Here is a 20115-nt window from a genome sequence, read left to right as displayed (position 1 = left end):
GAGTGGGAGAGAGCCAAAGCATAAGAGACTGTTAAAAACTGAGAACAAACTGAGGGTTGATGGGGGGTGGGAGGGAGGGCAGGGTGGGTGATGGGTATTGAGGAGGGCACCTTTTGGGATGAGCACTGGGTGTTGTATGGAAACCAATTTGACAGTAAATTTCATATATTAAAAAATAAATAAATAAATAAATAAATAAATAAATAAATAAATAAATAAAAAAATAAAAAAAAAAAATAAATGGTGTTGAGAGAATTTGGTATAATGTAAATAAATGAATGAAACTGGCTCCCTAAATTCTACTGTTCATAAAAAAATTCCAGGTAAATTTTAGGGTTAAAATGAAAGAACAAAAAAAGCATTTAAAAAATAACATAGGGAGGGGCACATAGGTGGCTCAGTTCATTAAAGCGTCTGACTCTTGATTTTGGCTCAGGTCATAATCTCATGGTTTGTGAGTTTGAGCCCCTCAATGGTCTCTGTGGAGACCCTCAATGGTCTCAGCCCGGAGCCTGCTTGGGATCCTCTCTCTCCCTCTCTGTCTGCCCCTCCCCACTCACTCTTTCTCCTTCAAAAAAAAAAAAAAAAAAGTCATCAGGTTAAAAAAAATAACATAGGGAATATCTTCATAATCTTGAAATAGGAAAAAATTTTAAAGATACAAAAAAACACTAGCTGTACAGGAAAAGATTGACAAACTTAAGTATTTTAAAATAAGAAACTCTAATCACCAAATTCACTGTTCAGTGTGTGATAAAAGCAAGCCACCAAAAAGGAAATATTTGAGCCACTTATAATTGATAACGGGCTTGATCAAGAACATATAAAACTCATACAAACCATAAACAATGGCAGAAAACCAAATGGCAACTGGGCAAAAACTCTACACACCACAAAAGAGAAAATTCAAATTGTCAACATATATATGAAGAAGTGCATACCCTCATAAGACATCAGGAAAACAAAGGCTAAAATGAGATACAACTATAAATTACAGATTAACAAAAATTCTAAAGTCTGAAAAGTCTAAATGCTGATGAACATGTGAAGGAATGGGAACTCTCATACTACAGGTAACATATAAACTGAGACAAACCCTTTGGAAAATACCCAAGTATACTGGTAATAAAGATACACATAGATTCTATAACCCAGCAAATTCCACTCCTAGGAAATATCCTGAATAAAAGTATATACATACAGGATACATGTAAAGGAATCTATAGGGCTACTATTTGAAATAACCCAAAATCAGAAACCATTCATGCATCCAAGAATAAAATAAGTTAAAAAAAGGTAAATAGTTTTATATATAGTCAGACAAATGAATGTCATCAGAAACGAGTATCAGTAAATTATAGCTACATTTTATAATATGGATGAATAATAAAAATATAAAATTAAACTACAGGATTTAGGGATGCCCACTTGAACGGTAAAACGATAACCAAAATTAAGCAATTAGTTAGAAGAGAGGGTGGCATGGTGGATAGCTGTGGTGGAGAAGAAAATCCAATTGGCTGAAAGGCAGCCAATGTTCTATATTTTGTCCTGAGAGGTGGTTACAAAGGTGTTCATTTTACGTTTTGTAAATTTGTACATTTATGATTCATGTAATTTTTAATATATAGTATATTTCATCTAAGAAAAGTTTTAAAAAGTGAAAAGGATGGTCAACAAAATGGTGCACAGTGGTCCTTCTGAGAGGAGAGAGGGATTGGACTGAGGGCAGACTGGGAACTTCCAAGGAATTTGCAATGTTCTATTTCTGAAGTTGGGTGGTGGGTACATTATTGTTTCTTTCATTGTTATACTTTAATTGTACACGTACTTTTGATGTTATACATACAAAATAATATATAAAGTACAAGGGATAAAAGAAAGTTGATAAATTGAATTCATCAAAATTAAAAACTTGTGCACTTCAAATGACACAATCAACAAAGCAAATAGATAATCCACAGAACAGGAGAAAATATTTGCAAATCACATATCTGATAAGGGATTTGTACTCAATATATAAAAAAATCCTTTTAACTCAATAACAAGGAAGTAACACAATACTAAACTGGCAAAGAATATGAATGAACTTTTCTCTAAATAAGACATACGAAAAAGATGTCTCAATAAGCAAACGAAGATGCTCAACATCAGTAGACATTAGGGAAATGCAAATCAAAACCACAGTGAGATACTACTCTATACCAAGGTGGTTATAATAACAAAAAGAGATAATAGCAAAGGTAGGTGAGGATATGAGAAACAGGAATCTTAATTTATTGTTGGTGAGAATGTAAAATGGTGCAGCCACTTTGAAAATTCCGAAGTTTCCAAAAATGTTAAACACAGAGATACCAGATGACCCAACAAATCCACTTCTAGATATCTACCTAAGAGAAACAAAAACATGTGTACACAAAGACATGTATACAAATGTTCACAGTAGCATCATTCCTAACAGTCAAAAAGGGAAAAGGATCCAAATGATCATCAACTGACAAATGGATGAAAATCTGGTATATCAATACAAAAGAGTATTATTTGGCAATTAAAAAAAAAAGGAAGTGCTGATATACATTACAACATGGCTGAATCACAAAAATATTATGTTTGGTAAAAAAGCTAGACATAGAAGATCACAGTATGTAATTCCATTTACATGAAATGTCCAGAATAGGCAAATCTAGACAGATATAAAGTAGACTAGGTGCTGCCTAGGGCTGAGAGGAAATAGGGAGTGGCTACAGAACAGGCCTCAGGGTTCTTTATGGGGAAATATTCTAAACTTAGATTGTAGTGATGGCTGCACAATTCTGTAAATATATCAAAAACCATGAAATTGTACAGTTAAAATGGATGAATCTTTTGATATGTAAATTATCTCAATAAAACTAAGTCAACAGGCTAGCTTCCATAAGTATTACTGCATTTTTCTGAAAGAACGTCATTTGAAACTTTAAGAACTTGATCTTGGTCTACTGTTTGTTTCCTCTCTGCTCCCATATCCTTTGTTCCTTAAGGGGGGAAATTACAGGGGCAGAGAACCTATCAATTTTCTTAAACATGAAACAGGATAAATTTTAACAGATTAAAAAAAATATTTTCAATTGCTAAACAGTGAGAATATTTCTTAGGGTTGATAAAGAATAAAATGGATTTTGAAAATAGGGGCGCCTGGGTGGATCAGTCGGTTAAGCGTCTGACCTTGGCTCAGGTCATGATCTCGTGGTTCATGAGTTCAAGCCCTGTGTCAGGCTGTGTGCTGACAGCTCAGAGACTGGAGCCTGCCTCGGATTCTGTGTCTCCCTCTCTCTCTCTGCCTCGCTCCTGCTCACACTCTGCCTCTCTCTCAAAAATAAACAAACATTAAAAAAAGAAAGAAAATAGGCTATATACAATAAGGCAACTTTCAAATTCTGAATGACAGAATACAGAGTTCTATACCATAAACCTTGAGGTATTAATTTTTAAAACAACTTAGTATAAAATAAGCAGAACCTTAATGTTTCCACAAATAAAACTCACAGTACTTTTGCATCAGTTAATACAATAACCTCAGTTATTTAAGAGGATATCCTTGTAAGTATCTGTCTTTCCAGGAAAAAACTTCTGCAGGAGGGTTGTTCTTACCGATGATGTGAGGAGGAAACTGCCAGGCCTGGTTAGCTGAGGGACTGATGTTCCTGCAATTGCCATGGCAACTGTCTGGCTTATCATGCTTCCGCTCTCACTTTCATAGTCATCAGTGGCTATACAAATTGGTCTTCCTCTTTGATTGTGAGTTTCTGGAAAAATCATCCCAAAATAAATAAATAAAATTCCATTTAGGTTAATTAATGGTTACTGAGCATGCAATTTCCTTTCCTATTCTCCATTACCCTTTAAAGGAAAAACCTATTAAGATGTAGTATTTATCATTAGATTTACTTATTTTAGACAATATTTTAAACATTAACCCATTCCTACAACAATAATATATAGTTTTGTAGAGAACTTTAACTTGCTAGTAAAAGAAGATATAATAATATAAACATTTCTGCCTTCAAATAAAAGAAGCCCATTTTAGCGATCAAAATACTGGTTGAACACTCAAGAACCAGTCCCATAAAGGCATGGAGTTGGTTATCTTTGTATCACCAGTTCTGTTGAAGTTCTTAATATGTATTAGGTACTTAGTAAATGTTTGTTTTTATTTTATTGAACTGGAAGTACTTTATCAGATTAAGTGTTAATTTAAATGCAAACTACAGTATTTCCTTTAGGGCAAGTGAATTCTAAATATGGAAAGCAAGAGCAATAAAATTTTGTGAGTTCTAGGTTTTAAAAAGCAACGGAACTTCAACTTATAAACCCAGTATTAATGATAAACATAATTCTTGATATTCAGGGGAATATTAATTTCAGTCTTATATATGAATAAAATTGTGACTGAAGGTGGTAGACATCTGTCAAGTTTTCTTACATATTTTCTTCAGATGAACAGTATAGTCTGATACCAAAAATCCTATTTTCTAATAGGTAGGTACAGAAAAGTCTTATATCATTAAAATTCATCTTAAGAACCAGTTAAGAAAAGTTTGCAGTGAATTCTCTCACATAATCAAAAGTTATTCAGTAATATGGTTAAATATTTATAGTTTACTTATGTCAGTGTACATTTTCTTCTAATTCTTTCCCTAAAATAAGATCTTTATCCTCGAGCTATTTCTAATATTTTTAAACACTGAGATTTTCTTTAAAAATTTGTTTTAAATATACTAAGTACCTGTAAAGTCATACAGCTGAGGAACAGTTTCCATGATAATGCCAATCAGAGGTAGATACAACATGGCCACCCTAGCCTTTATCTGGGGGTCAGAGTACCGTGGGTCTGAGTCGTGACTGGATAGTAAATTGTGTACCATATTGATGACTTTCTTGTGCAATCCAAACAGTCTATTTTAAAAAGAAGATGAAGAAGAAGCAGCAGCAGTAAGGTCACAGAGATTAGTAAATATCGTTAAAGCAAATAGTAAGTCATGGTACTGAGTTAATTTTAACTTAAACTTTGCCATATATTTGCATGTCTTTCTATAAAACATTTCTCATAAAATTAACAAATGTCTGTATAAAGTAAGGATAGAGGGGAAAAAAGAAATGCTAAACAAATTCACTCAGGAGTAAATCTGAGTGTTTTTACATTATCTCCTTATTAGTGCATACTCATATTGAATATGAACAGTATGGTTATATTTTAAAACAATAAACAAAAAGTAAATCATAAGTAGCTTCAAATTTTATTTCAAATTAGATCTTTTACCAAAAGTTTACATTTACCAAAACTAAACTTTTATTTCCTTTTTCTAATAGAAAAATCCTCTACTTAATGGATTATGCAGTCCATAGGCTCGAGAGTTGCCTTTGATGTCTCTTTCGAAAGTCAACTTCCTTGCTCCTTCTACCTCACTCAGGCCCTACACCTTCCCGATCCCTTCAGTTTCAACTGGGCTAAAATACTCATCGTCACTTTTTTTTTTTTTTTTTTGCCTCTTTTTATGTTAAAGGTGCTTTGAGTATGCCAACTATTCTAATTAAACATTCGGCCAACTTCCATAGGCACTCTTAAAGCAACACCTGGCAGTGGTGTCACATCTCATTCTCTCCCCTGCAGCCTATCACCATCAGTATGAGGATAAGACTTTACCTCCAACTTCTGTCTTTTAGTAAAGAAAAACCATTCAGAATTTGCTCTGGCCAGATCTTTTAACACATCTGCACCTTTGTATCTCCATCATTCCTTCTGTCTCAGAAAAAGTTGTATCTTCTCTCAAAAGGAAATTTCTGCATTATGTTCAATGAACCGCATGTTTCTTCAACAGCTTCAATGCCCCCCTCATAAACTCTTCCCTTCTTTCTTTCAAATGAGACTTTCCTATGTTGAAAATACAAGTTTACTTAAAACTAGTTTCCTCTAGCTTATATAGTATCCCTTCGTAATAAACTACTATAATAATTTCCCCAGTAATAAACTTCCTGAATATACAGTCCATAGCATGTGCTTACTTCCTAGTAAATGGAATTTTTAAATAAATTTAGAAAATTTATTTGATTTTTAATTATTTAAATAAATGTATGCTTTTATTAAACAAAATTAAATTTAATTTAAATATTTAAAATTTAAATTAAATTTAAATATATAAGCCCCCTACTCCCTTTTTTTTGAAACTAACAGTTTGAATGTTTACACATGGCACTGTAATATCTTTATCATTTAATAGCTAAATAATTTTTTAGATATTTAACTTGTTTCCCTACTTAAGATATGAGGGTAATTACCTACCTCATAAGGCAGCTGTGAGAATTAAGCTGCGTAGTTTATGTAACATACTTATTAGCACACTATCTTGCACACTGCCTTCTGCAGTATATACTAGCTTTTATCACTTTTTAGATCACATAGCCAATTTCAAAGAGGGATTGGAAACCAGTTAGTCTTACTCCAGAGTCCTTAATCTTATCTGCCACTTTACATTGCTATATATGAAATCAAGCTGAAGATTTTTCTTCTTTCCATATTTTTATTCAGAAAGTGTAGTTTTAAACACTGTCCAGAAACACATCTAAATGACATATCTCAGATTTTATTCTCCAGTTATCTACTCGACACTGTCATCTTATCTTTTTTCTTCTCAATATTTTCTCCAAATAGTTCCAAACCTTCCTCATCCTCTCTCTCATTTCATCCAAATCTCAGATTCTGGTCATTTGCTTTTTATGTTCTCCCTTGTGAATTTTTTCATTACCAGTGATGACTGCCAAACCTGGGTGCATATTCCTTAGCTGTCTGTAGCTACCAGACCGACTTCAACCCACCTATAACCCACTCATCTTCATGAAGCTTTTCCATATGTCTACATTACTTAATCATATGCAACTATTAAATATATGTTTATGCAGGACCTGCAACATCCTATTCTACGTGTTAGGGTAAGACACGGTCCCTGTTTTTAAAGAGTTTGAATAGCAACAAACACAGACACGAAAATAATTCAGTGTCACAAATGCAGTAGTAAAGGTATTCATGTTCTATAGAACTATGTCTATGCTACAAAATTAGCATTTAATCATAGTGTATGGTTTCACAGTCTTGATTTTCTAACTATAATGAAAGTTTCTAGGGAGCAACTCTTTGGTTTTAAAACATTATTGCCACTCAAAGAATTATTCTCATTAGTAAGCAAATGAAGTAAAAAAGCATTCCTCTCAAGGATCTAAGACATTGTATGCTGTATTTTATCTATATACCATTAAAGAATATAAAATTTAGAGATGGGATCTAAGTCTCTTAGTCACTCATTCATTGAGTTAATATCTATTTATGCATATGTATTCATCCACTTTGTACTAGACACAATTCTAAGGCATTGGAAGGATGGTAGTGAAAAAGAAAGATCAAGTGCATGCTCTCATGAAATCACACTCTAATGGGAGAAGACCGAAATTAAGCAGTAAATTTCATATAAGTGTTTTGTAGAAAATAAAAGAGGGCTACATGTTTAAGAATGATTGTGGCAAGGTAATGTGCTCTAATTTTGCCTGGATGGTCAGTGAAAGCCTGAGAAGATGCTATTTGAGTGGAGACCTGAAGAATCACAAAGAGCAAATGGGTACATGACAGTCATAGAGTAATGTGAGCACTGCTTCAGGCAGAGAAAAGAACCAAGTGCAAATACCCTAAGGTGTGAATGACTTTGGCACATTAAAGAAACAGAAAGAAAGACCAGGATGGCTAGATTTTAGGATGTGGGTAGGGAAGACAGTGGCAGAAGCACACAAAAGCCAGGTAAATAGGACTTTGAGGACCATTATTAAAAGTCTGGATTGGGGGTGCCTGGGTGGCTCAGTCGGTTAAGTATCCAGCTCTTGATTTTGGCTGAGGTCATCACACAGTCATGACATCGAGCCCTGTGTCAGGCTCTGCACTGGGAGTGAAGCCTGCTTGAAATTCTCTCTTTTCCTTTCCCTCTGCCCCTCCATTCTCTCTCTCTCTCTCTCTCTCTCTCTCTCTCTCTCTCTCCTCTCTCTCTCAAAAAAAAAAAAAAAAAAAGAGAGAAGAAAAGAAAAAAAAGTCTGGATTTTACCCAAAGAATATGAAAACACTAATTCAAAAGATATATACACCTCTGTGTTTATTGCAGCACTATTCACAATAGCCAAGATATGGAAGCAATCATCCATTAACAGATAAAGAAGATATAGAATATATATATGCATACGTATACGTATATACATATGTATACATATACGTGTGTGTGTGTGTATATTGAAAAAATATATATTTTTGAGAAGAAAAAAATAAGATGACAGATACAGATACACACACACACACACACACACACAGTGGCATATTAGCCATAAAAAAGAATGAAATCTTGCCATTTGCAACAACATGGCTGGATCTGGAGGGTATTAAGCTAAGTGAGGGGTGCCTGGGTTGCTCAGGTTAAGCATCCAACACTTGATTTTGGCTCAGGTCATGAACTCATGGTTTGTTAGTTTAAGCCCCATGGATTCTCTCTCTCCCTCCCTCTCTTTCTCTCTCTCTGCCCCTCCTCTGCTCATGCTCTCTCTCTCAAAAATAAACTTAAAAAAAAAAAAAAAAACTACATGATATAAGTCAAAGAAAGACAAATAACAATTTCACACATAGGTGGAATTTATGAAAAACAAATAAAGATAAAAAGATAAATAAAACCCAGTCTCTTAACTCTGTACAACAAACTGATGGTTACCAGAGAGGGGATGTGTGTGGGGAGGGGTGGAAGAGGTGATGGGGATTAAAGAGTGCACTTGTTGTGATGAGCACCGGGTGCTGTATCAAGTGTTGAATCACTATATTGTACACCTGAAACTAATATTACAGTGTATGTTAACTGGAATTTAAATAAGAATTAAGAAAAAAAAAAAAACTCCTAAAGATCCTATTATGAGGATAAAAAAGGAATTATTATCCAAAGGAATAATGATCATGGAAATTTTTAACAATAACTATTAAGATAGAAATACCCTATAGGGAAGCTGCACCATAATACTCAAGCCATTTCTATAAATTCAAATCACCAGACAATATGCCCTTTCCTTACTGTATCAATTTCCAAAAATTCTACAGAAGTGTACACAACTTTGGAAGTTCTTAAAACCTAAAGACATTTGTTTATAGGACAAAGTTTGAAATAAAATGCTATATAGTATGATGGCAAATGACACATTTTCTGTACAAGGAATCAAAGAGAAAACCAGACCATTTTCAATTGAAATGTATCTACCGTATATACCAATAAATCCATGAGTTAACCCACTAATATGCACAAATATTTTGTATAACCATTAAGAAGGGGAGAAAATGCTACCAAATAAACCACAATACGCCACTGAGTTCAAGATAAACCTCAAATTCGGAGATGATAAAGTATGAAAAAATGGCTTTCTTGAAATCAATGAAATGCAGAAATAACATGGGTATGGAACTTAGTAAATACAGAAGTAGATTACAAGTGGTGCAGAGTATTCTCTCGATTCTTAGAAGTATCGGTGTGATACTTCTGTCCCATTATCCAAAATCAAACTGATATTCTACAAGGCAAAAATTAGTCTACTTACCCTTCAGCATCAGGGTCTAAAATGACAGCCAGCTCTGTTAACACAAGTCCTGCCAAATAATGCTGTTGGCGAAAAGGCACAGACAATTCAAACATATTTGCAATCTTCTGGTCTTGTACATTTGTGGAAAATCCAGAACTCTGTTTGGGAGTGAGGTAGGACAAAACAATAATAGCTGTGCAACAGAACATCCTACAGACAGAACATTACAACAAATGCAGTACGAGCATTATCTCAATATGAGATACACTTTGTGTAGGGTAGTTTATTTTACATTACTATTATTCGCACTGGAAAAAGTAACTGCTCCTATTTTTTGTACAGGAGACTATGATGAAAAAAACACTTTTAATTATTTTCAATTTCCCTTTTCTCATACTGAAACTTTTCCAACTGTTTTTTTTTCCCTTTATTCTTTTAGCCACTTAATGTTTCGGTATCATACCCTGAAGGAGAAAAAAGTAACTGAATCCAAATGACGTATTATTGAGTTTTTAAAAGATTTTTAATACTGCAAATAGCATCCCTCCAAGACACAGTTCAAGGCAAGAGTGTTTACAATCTCATCTCCCTCTAATCCACATTCAAGACCATCCATGTGATATTTTTCAGAACAACAGGTTTCAGATTTCTCTATAGAGAAATCATCTTGCTAGTAAGTATATAAAATTATTCTTGCCTACCCCTACCCCAGAAACAGTGAGGTCTCTGTCACCCATTAGAATCTGAAAAATATATGTAGATAAGAAAGTAGGGAACAAGATAATGGAAGACATTCTATTAATTTTTTGCCTGAATGAGATGTTCAAGGGGGGAGTTAGGTATAAACAACTGTGTTTCATTACAGGTTTTAGGAACAGTACTTACGATTAATTTGTTCTTCACTGTGTGGCCACATCTTTGGCAGAGGATGTGGGAAGAAAGCAAAACACTAGCCTTATCCATTCTAGGAAGAAGCGTACGCTAGCCAGGTAAAAGAGTATGTGAAAATAGGCCAATCCCTAAGACTTTTCATAAAGGTAAAATGAAAAGTTGTGGGTGCTCTCTGATGTTTTCCAATGTAAATAAAGTTAAAATTTTTTTTCTATCAAACATCTGAGATTGAACCAGGCTTCTCTGATACTAAAGCCACAAGATCCTTTAATCTCCATCTGTATGATAAGATACATAATAGTTGCTACAACAACCTTTTTTTGCCTTGAGAGAAACTACTAACTGTTGAAGTCAGTTGTACCCAAAAAAACCCTATGAACATCCATCTGGTTTCCTTTGGGTTACCTAGGTACAAGAGAGGTAGGCAGGACTTTCCCAGGACTGCACTGCAGTTTGACTTCTTTCTTTGCTAAATTATGCTTCACTTTTTTTCCTATCACAGGTCTTGATCCCTATTTAACATCTTCCATCCCAAGCTCAAGACAACCTTGCATCTGCTTCAAGAAAACCCATCTTGGGGCGCCTGGGTGGCGCAGTCGGTTAAGCGTCCGACTTCAGCCAGGTCACGATCTCGCGGTCCGTGAGTTCGAGCCCCGCGTCAGGCTCTGGGCTGATGGCTCGGAGCCTGGAGCCTGTTTCCAATTCTGTGTCTCCCTCTCTCTCTGCCCCTCCCCCGTTCATGCTCTGTCTCTCTCTGTCCCAAAAATAAATAAAAAACGTTGAAAAAAAAATTTAAAAAAAAAAAAAAAAAAAAAAAAAAAAAAGAAAACCCATCTTGTGAAAATATCTAAAAGGCTTATATAAGTGAATTCACTCACATGGATGTGTATAAATCTCTAAGAAGAGTACAACATAGTAGATAAGAACTTGGGCTCTAGAATAAAGTCTACCTGTGCCTTGATTCAAAGCCTAGCTTTGCCACTTATTACTGTTCGGCCTTGGGTAATTTAATGACCTTTCTGTATTTCCTACGTAAAATGTGTTTCATATGTAAAATGAGAATAACAGAACTTACCTCCTAGAATTGCTCTAAAGGGCAAATGATCTATACTTTTAAAGCATTCAGTATGGAGCCTATCACATAGCTATTATTCATAGTGTTACTTATAATTTTTTTCAGTGTTTAGAATGCTTTCTTACAAACATGGGCTTTAAAATTTTTTTTCAGACACTCTGCATACCTGAGATGTTGCAGAAGAAACAGAAGGTGATGGTGATGCAGGTGGAGTAAGCAGGCTGCAGGGCAAGTTTAATGTAACATAATGCTCATGGCTGCAGACAATTCGCAGAAAATCCAGTCTCAAGGACACGAGGACACTTGGATTTGGTAATGAATAAAGCTTTGAAGATACCTTGTAAGCATTATATAAACAAAAGAACACCAATTGAATATACCATTTCTCTAAGCCAGCATCAGAATGACAGATTAAGGAATTAAAGAACAGTATTCAGTGGACAGTTTTTGGATTTTGTGGTTTAAACATTATCAGCTTTTTCCAGAGTTACTGCTAGAATAAAAACTTTGGAACTACAAGATCTATTAAGATTTATAAATCCACTGACTAGGCCAGAAGCCACATTCTTTATATTTCCAATACAGCATTATTTCCACTTCTCAAAGATGCACTTTATGAAGCAAAAGTCTACCACCAAAATAGCTCCATGAAAGAAATGATACATTCTTTGGATAATTAGCACCTTGTGTTACTCTCTATTGATGATTACCTATTTGTCTATATACCCAGCTACACCATAAGCTACTCTCAGGAGACTATATACACTGACTTAGGAGCTCTGGCATCCTAGGGTCTGGCTCAATGTCTGCTAAATATAGGATGTCAATGCTTGAAGAATAACAACAGATTTGAGGAGCAACAGAACATGAAGTTTGGGGGGGAAAGTAAAAATAATACGTATTAAAATTTTTTTTAATGTTTGTTTATTTTTGAGAGACAGAGTGTGAGCGGGGGAGGTGCAGAGAGAGAGGAGACACAGAATCCAAAGCAGGCTCCAGGCTCTGAGCTGTCAGCACAGAGTCCAATGCAGGGCTTGAATCCACGAGCCGTGAGGTCATGACCTGAGCTGAAGTCAGATGCTCAACTGACTGAGTCACCCAGGTGCCCCGGCAGTGTCTTTTAAAACAACACTTAACTGAGTGAGCCACCCAGGTGCCCCCCCACCCCCCACCAATACATATTATTACAAATATTTGGAAGTGGGTCAGTGTCCACATGTAGTTTTAACTTCTCTATTAAAAGAAACATACAATAAAGGCATCCAATAGAACAGAGCTTCAAGATTCTAAACATTAGACTGCCAAATAGCATTGCTAAAGCAGTTCTCAGAAACGAGACTGTGGACCAGCTGGGAAATGTTGCACACACACTATGTCCCACACTCCCCACCCCCAGGACTCAAAGTACTCAATAATGCTGGGATAGTACCCAGAGAGCTATATATTTTTAAATTTCCTTTAAAAGGTAATTCTAGGATGATTATATAGCTCACTTACCCAAATGGCCTGTCAGGACCAGTAACTAATGTTTTCCAAAAGGCACATTTCATTAATCAGTTGATAAAAATTTTAAACTAAAGTCAGCTTTTCAGGGAAAAGTTCCACGATGCCTTTTTTTTTTTTTTTTTTTTTAACATTTATTTATTTTTGAGAGAGAGACAGAATGTGAGCGGGGTAAGGACAGAGAGAGAGAGAGAGAGAGAGAGAGAGACAGACAGACAGACAGACAGACAAAGAATCCGAAGCAGGCTCCAGGCTCCATACTGTCAGCACAGAGCCTGACATGGGACTTGAATTCACAAACCATGAGATCATGACCTGACCCAAAGTCAGACGCTTAACCTACTGAGCCACCCAGGCACTCCTATGATGCTTTTAGTTTAGTAAAAGCAACATAACGAATGACACTGGGGATTTGGGTAAACATCTGTCCATGATTCTAAGCTCTACAATGTCTAGGTCTACATTAGAAGGAATACAAAGCAAAATGAAGCTGCTTTAAAAATCACCCAGTAAATACACAAAAAAGTTCACGTGGCTGTTCATTCAGTATAACTGCTACTCTTGCATGGCATCTTGGGGATGCTTTACATTTAGACCACTGACTTGATGATCTGTTTCAGAATGGGAATCGAAGAGTCATGAGTGGGCCAGTATAACCCAAGAAAAAGTCAGCTGCACAGGTATCAGCCTGCCATTGTCCTGTAGCCTTATAAAACAAATGAAACTTACTTTTTTCTTACTAACAAAAATACACTGCTTTTTAAAAACATCAGTATATGAATGTACTCTTGAAGATCTCTTAGCTGCAACCCTAGAAACAACAAACACAGTATTTAATTGTTAATTATTACTAACTACACATTACCTGTTTGTAGCAGGTCTTAATAAGGCTAAAGACAAATCCTCTGTCCATAACAGACAGCAGATCGTTGAGAAAGAATGCAAGGCTTGTGTTGAGTCTCTCAACCATTTCTGTGTCCTGGAAAACAGAATAAAAAGCAAAAACAAATAAAAGTATGATAGTTTAATGTGAGCTTGAAAGAGATTCAATTTAAAAAAAAGTTATCATTACCTTCTGAAATCGTGAAACTATATCACTAGCAATTGTGCTGACAAGAGCAGCAATGTCATCCATGAATCGTTCTGGAAAACGACTTTTCCTTGGTGCATCAAGTTTATCATTAAAGTATAAATGGTGCACCATGCTCTTTACCTGAAAAAATAAATAAGCCATTAGTTTAATTTCTTATGGATGTAATTAACAGCTAATCACATTAGGGCTATTTTTTCAAATTGCTGAGTGATTTAACAGATAGCCGAAATGCTTTTAGCTCCTCAAGTATTTTGAAAATTTCCCTGCAATATTTTGTATGCTCCCAAGAAATATGACACACTGTACAAGTCAATCACTGCATCACCTCTGTAAAATTCTCCTGGCTATCAACAGGAAAAGAATTATGAACATCAACAGAAAAAAATTTCACTCTTTAAATTGTTTTAAATGAAATCTTTCCACCGCTCAACATTTTGACATTCCATATCCCGCAAACTGCAGCTCTAACAGCCTAAATACATTGACTTCACTGCAGTGTCTTCAGCCTCTAGCATAGAGTAACACAGGGTGAGGGTACATGAATTACTGATTACTCAATATGAATATTAAGATATTAGATCAAAATTAACAAAGTGATTTATGTGTACAAAATGCTTCTGGATATCAATTCTTAACACAACAATGTGATAACAGTAATAGAGAATTCAGGGAAATTGAAGCCAAGTTCCAACAATTAGTAAATAGCACAGCCAAGACTTAAACTGCAGCCTTTTGACTATTTTAAAGAATTTGAACATACATATAAGACTCAAAAAATAAGTCAAAATTTCAATGTGATCTTATATTAAAAGCACAAGAATTACAAAATTAGCTGCCTATCACTTACATAGGGTCCCTGACTTATTTTCTTTTGTAGATTAGTCAATCTTTAGGAAAAAATGTCTTCTTATCCCTAATATAGGCAACATTCAATGCTGAGAATGATCCTATGATATACTCTGAAAACTCCTTTTGTTTCTTCCATTCTTTTGTTGTTTTGTTTTCTTATTTTTGTACACATTTCTCTTTTGCAAGGAAAAATTTCAAGGACTTCAGCTTTCTAGAGGCTGAACAGGAAGATCCCTAGGACCTGAACACCTGAGTTTGAATCACAGTTCTGCTATCTAGAAGCTACATCAACTTCGATAAGTTACTTAATCTCTCTGTGCCTGGGTAACACGCAGCTCACAGGGACGGTGCCACCACACTGTATGCACTCGGTAAATTTTTACTGCTTTTGTGTATATATGTGTTTATGTGTGTACAAATATATATTAAGATATTAATTCGTTTGTTTTTAATACCATTTATTGAATTGAGTGACAAGCGTTGTGGGTTTTTTTTTTTCTTTTTTCTTGGCTGTAACTGGCATTTCCCTAAGAGCTTTCTAACCATAAAAGCAGTGAGTACCTTATAAAGCTCTTTTAATCTGTTTGGGATGAAGTCTATAATACCGCCATCATACAGTAGCCACATTCAGACAAAAGAACAATGTACCACGTTTCCTTTAAAAAGATAGCTGTTTCTGCAACCATCTCTAGAAAAGTGGTTAACGAGAGCTTCCTAAGTCCACCTCAATTGTGCCGAGTATCCACAGTGTTTATTTAGAGATGTAACACACATAATTTTGTCTTGGACACACACGTCAAATCATGCGATGGCATTAGAAAAAGATTTTTAGGAGAAAATAATGAGCTAGCACAAAGTTGTTAACTAAGGAAAACAATATTAAAAGTGTGTGTAGGTTGCTCACCATTAACTCAAAAAAGAACCAGGCTTGTTGCAAAGCTGACTCCCGAACGCTGCCACTGCAAACCACCCACTGCAAAGCCAGCTCCTCATGAAAAAGCTATCCAGAAGTAAATCCAAAGTTATTATCAAAGTCATATCTGCTGATAACACAAACCAAATAATAATGCAATTACAAATGAAGATATAATGAGAGTAAGCAAAATAAGGCATGTGAACCATTCAATGATGCAGTGAGGACACCCATTAACGAAACGGCTGTTTATACATGTAAGACAGTGGCATGTTGAACAGCTGAAAAAATTACATGTTATCTTGCAGTAAAATGTAATTTTAAAAGGACAGGTGGGAAAATAGCCTCCTAAATTGTACCTGCAAACAGAAACTAGACCAAAAACTCACAGTTACAAATACTATCTTCTCTGTGCCTTAAATACATATTTTAACATATGCAAATACATTCATGAACTTTGCTGGTACAATTTAGGAAATACCTTTAAAAATTTTAACTTTTGATGTAAGCCATTAATTTTCAAGTTTTCAGGTATTTGAAGTCTTTTTATAAACATAGAAATTTCCTGCCTTATAATGGATATGCATACAAAGCATTTGCAAAATAGTGTATATCAATATGAAAAAGGACTAACAAAACTGTGCATAAGGGAAGCAAATCAACATATCTTACTAAGAGTGATAATTTTTCTAACTCATCTTCCTTTCCCTGGAAATTTAAAACACAAAACAGAAGCAGTTACAGAAACAGAATTCAGAGTTGATACATTTTTTTGGTACTAAAATTTGATGATCAAATTTGATTTCAAACAGTCAATCCCAAAGATATAAATATTATAATAGCATAAAAGAGCATACACTGAAGTGGTATGCCCAAAAAAGGCATCAGACAAGCAGAGCTTGCTGAAAGGTATTTTTAAACAAATAATTTAAATGCAATTATTATAACATACTGGTTTACTTAAAGAAATCTTACATCTATTTAACTGTTGGAATTTTCCCCCTATATGGATTGTCTTCATATGAATCTACCTTTTTAGTTGGTAAGCGTCCCGTTAATGTTTGTAAGAAACTTGACGTCTCTGTGTGCGAAGACATACGATTACAACTTCGATCCATAGCCTATGGAGTGAAGGTGGATGAATGACGAGATAACATTAAAGTCCGCTGTGGATGACTTTGCAGCTTAAGGATTACATACAGTTTTTAAAATCATTTTACTGTGTTTTCAACAACTGTTTTATTGTTCATCTAATTTTCACCATTTTAAGCTGCTTTAATGACAGTAAGTTAGAAGTATCAAAATGGCTTCTATATATTTTTAGTAAAAAGAGTATTTTAACCACTATATAAATTCAGAGTGCTGCAAAGAATGAAACTTTTATCTCTGTGATCTATACACATGCACACATCTAGTAAGAGAAAGCAAAAAGTAAAAACATACTTCTCACTGGTCTCAGATCAAAAAAATCAAGAATTTTATATTCAATAAAGAAAATTAAAAGATTAGAATGGTTTCTCCCACTTTCCAGTAGGATCAAAACCTACTATTCGGTTTTGTCATATTCTTCAAATATAAAACACTGTCGATATTAACCATGGAATTACATTCTTCCAGAACAAGAGCATTTTCCTCCAAAGCCAACACACAGATGAGAAGTATATTTTGAGGTATCATGCAATAGTAGCTATCAAGCAACTTGACTTAAGTAAGCAAATCCTAGTTCAATTAATCTAGAAACAAATTTCATACTTTGCAACACAATATAAATTAAAATTCAGTTTGGTTCTGGTACTAAGTCTTACAGCATGGGGATTATATACCGTTCAGATTTAATTTCAGTTTGTTACCAATATTTCCAGTCAGTAATTATGAAAAAAAAAAAAAAGACAAGATAGTAAATGTTGAATGAAAATGATACAACAGCTACACTTTAAACCAAAAGCCAATGGAAAACTGTCAGGTTTTTTCCATACCAATTTTTTTTTTTTTTAAATTCCTACTAAAGATGTACTAGCCCTAAAGTAGAAACTGTTATAAAGCCATTGATTGCATAAGCAGCAGGCACTGAAATACTGATAGGGTATACAAGGAGGGAAGGGAAAGAAGACAGGAAGTAGGAAAGGAGAGCATTACTGGTACAATTGGTGGTATTCATGCATAGTAGTTGGAAAATGTGCTAAGTAAACAAAAATACACACTTTTTAATGATTAAAAAGCAAGCCACTGAAATCATAGTATGTACTAAAAAGTAACGTTCTAAAGGGAAACATCAGCAGCCAATAAAGAAACCTCTAATATAAACACCACCTGTGTTGACTCTGCACTTGGACTGGGGTTGGATCCCCATGGGGCAGCTTTTGGACCACCAGTGTTAACCCAGGAATTGGAGCGATCTAAACCCTAAGCATATAATAGAAAGCAGTTGGAAAGGAAAGAAATATTACATGTGGCATGCTATAAATTATTCCTAAAGAAATCCAGACTTTCCAATGCAAACATATTTTTAATTAGTACTGTTAAAGCAACCAAAATTCTTAGGCACCTAGAAGTATTAGTTCACCAAAATTACATTCATTACATAATGTTTTTTTTTTAATTTTTTTAATGTTTATTCAATTTTGAGAGAGAGAAAGAGCGACAGAATACAAGCAGGAGATGAGGGGAGAGGGGGAGAGAGAGAGAGAGAGAGAAAGAATCAGAAGCAGGATCCAGGCTCTGAGCTGTCAGCACAGAGCCCAACGTGGGGCTCAAACCCACAAACCGTGAGATCATGACCCAGGCCAACGTCAGATGCTTATCCAACTGAGCCACCCAGGTGGCTTTTAAATCGCAAATATTAAGTATAGCATTTAAAGATAATTTCTCTTTATGTAAAGGGATCACCTTAGAGAACCAACTAAAGTTCCCATAGTACCATCCCCCCAAACTCTCTTTAAAGATGGCACAAATTAGCAACAGATTATTTCCTCTGAACCAACTAGGATTTAAAAGGAAAAAAAATGTAAGAAGAAAATCATTCTTGTCTAAAAGACTTTACTTTCATTTTGCCATGATTGAAACTTCTGTGCACTGATATTCCATAATTCTATTTGACCCTGCTTCCTCTTTCACTTTCTTTTAGGGACCAATAGGAGAAATCCAGCAAGAAAATTAAGGAAAAAATTAAGAAAATAAATAGGATGACTAATATTTGCTCCTACCTAAAAATGATGGTGGATTTGGAGTTGTGCTCAGTTTTACAGTGACTGTTATAATGAAACATAATGGGCTACTATTTTATATAAATATTATAAAGAAAAGCATTATGATGGTACTATCTACAGGAATTATATCTTCATCATTACTATCATTGAAGTTAAGTTAACATGCTACTAATGTGTATGGCCAGAAGAGAATTACATCTGTTCTTCTCTCAAAGAAGTTATGATCCCAGGTGAAGGGACGTTTTAATGTCTTAAGCCTGACTGATCATTACAATCACTGGGAAGTTTTGTAACATTCAGATTCTGGGCCCCAACCCCAGAAAACCTGATTCAGCAACCCGGGCTGTAGCCTGGAATCTGCTAAAAGAACTACAGCCAGTTGTAAGGGATTTTTTTAAGAGGACTCTTGGAGTAAGAATAAAGAAGACAACCCAATACAAGGAGACAAAAAATAGGGTGTCAGTATGGACCTAAACCAGAAAGCACCAAAGGAAAGGTAAAAGAAAAACAAGAGTAGTAACAATAATAATCAACTGTGTAGACATTTGTATCACCTGGGAAGGTCAACACAAAAATGTGCAGGGCCTTATGTCTAAACAAATAAGAATCTCTGGGATTGAAGCCCATGTATCAGTATTATGGGAGGGAATGAGGATTACGGAGAGTGAGGGAGGGAAGACAAACTAACTCTCAAGAGCTTAGGTTTTAGGGAGAATATGTGCCCTATTGTTCTAAAAATAGAGACTGACTGAAATGATATAATAATCACCCATTTCCACTCATTTTTTATACTGAATGTGTAAGATGAGTGAAGTTGAAATCCAAGTTCAACTGCTTACTAACTGTAAAATCTAAGGTAAATTACCTAATCTCTTTTTCACTTTCTTTGCAATAAAATAGGAATAATGATAGTCTCCCTCATATTGCAAAGATCAAATTAAAAAATGGAACTAAAGGATGCCTG

General features: G+C 34.9%; 1 protein-coding gene across 12 annotated transcripts in view; it reads right to left on the bottom strand.

Moving 5' to 3' along the window:
• DOCK7 (dedicator of cytokinesis 7) overlaps positions 1–20115 on the bottom strand; it is a 233067-nt gene that overhangs the window by 59520 nt on the left and 153432 nt on the right. For 5 of the 12 annotated variants that reach the window (XM_058717167.1, XM_058717161.1, XM_058717162.1 and 2 more), the window contains exons 23-32: positions 18256–18348; positions 16977–17066; positions 16618–16653; positions 15937–16032; positions 14163–14303; positions 13956–14069; positions 11754–11924; positions 9640–9779; positions 4766–4935; positions 3631–3785 (exon numbers count right to left, since the gene is read on the bottom strand). In XM_058717167.1, the coding sequence (XP_058573150.1) occupies positions 3631–3785; positions 4766–4935; positions 9640–9779; positions 11754–11924; positions 13956–14069; positions 14163–14303; positions 15937–16032; positions 16618–16653; positions 16977–17066; positions 18256–18348 (1206 nt within the window). The remainder of the gene's footprint in view (positions 1–3630; positions 3786–4765; positions 4936–9639; positions 9780–11753; positions 11925–13955; positions 14070–14162; positions 14304–15936; positions 16033–16617; positions 16654–16976; positions 17067–18255; positions 18349–20115) is intronic. The other 7 variants (XM_058717169.1, XM_058717170.1, XM_058717171.1 and 4 more) reach the window with 3 other exon arrangements.

The sequence above is a fragment of the Neofelis nebulosa genome, chromosome 2 (genome assembly GCF_028018385.1).
Source record: "Neofelis nebulosa isolate mNeoNeb1 chromosome 2, mNeoNeb1.pri, whole genome shotgun sequence".
NCBI classification, from domain to species: domain Eukaryota; kingdom Metazoa; phylum Chordata; class Mammalia; order Carnivora; family Felidae; genus Neofelis; species Neofelis nebulosa.
Note: the sequence above shows the minus strand (reverse complement) of the source record. Positions and strands in the feature narration are given on the sequence as shown.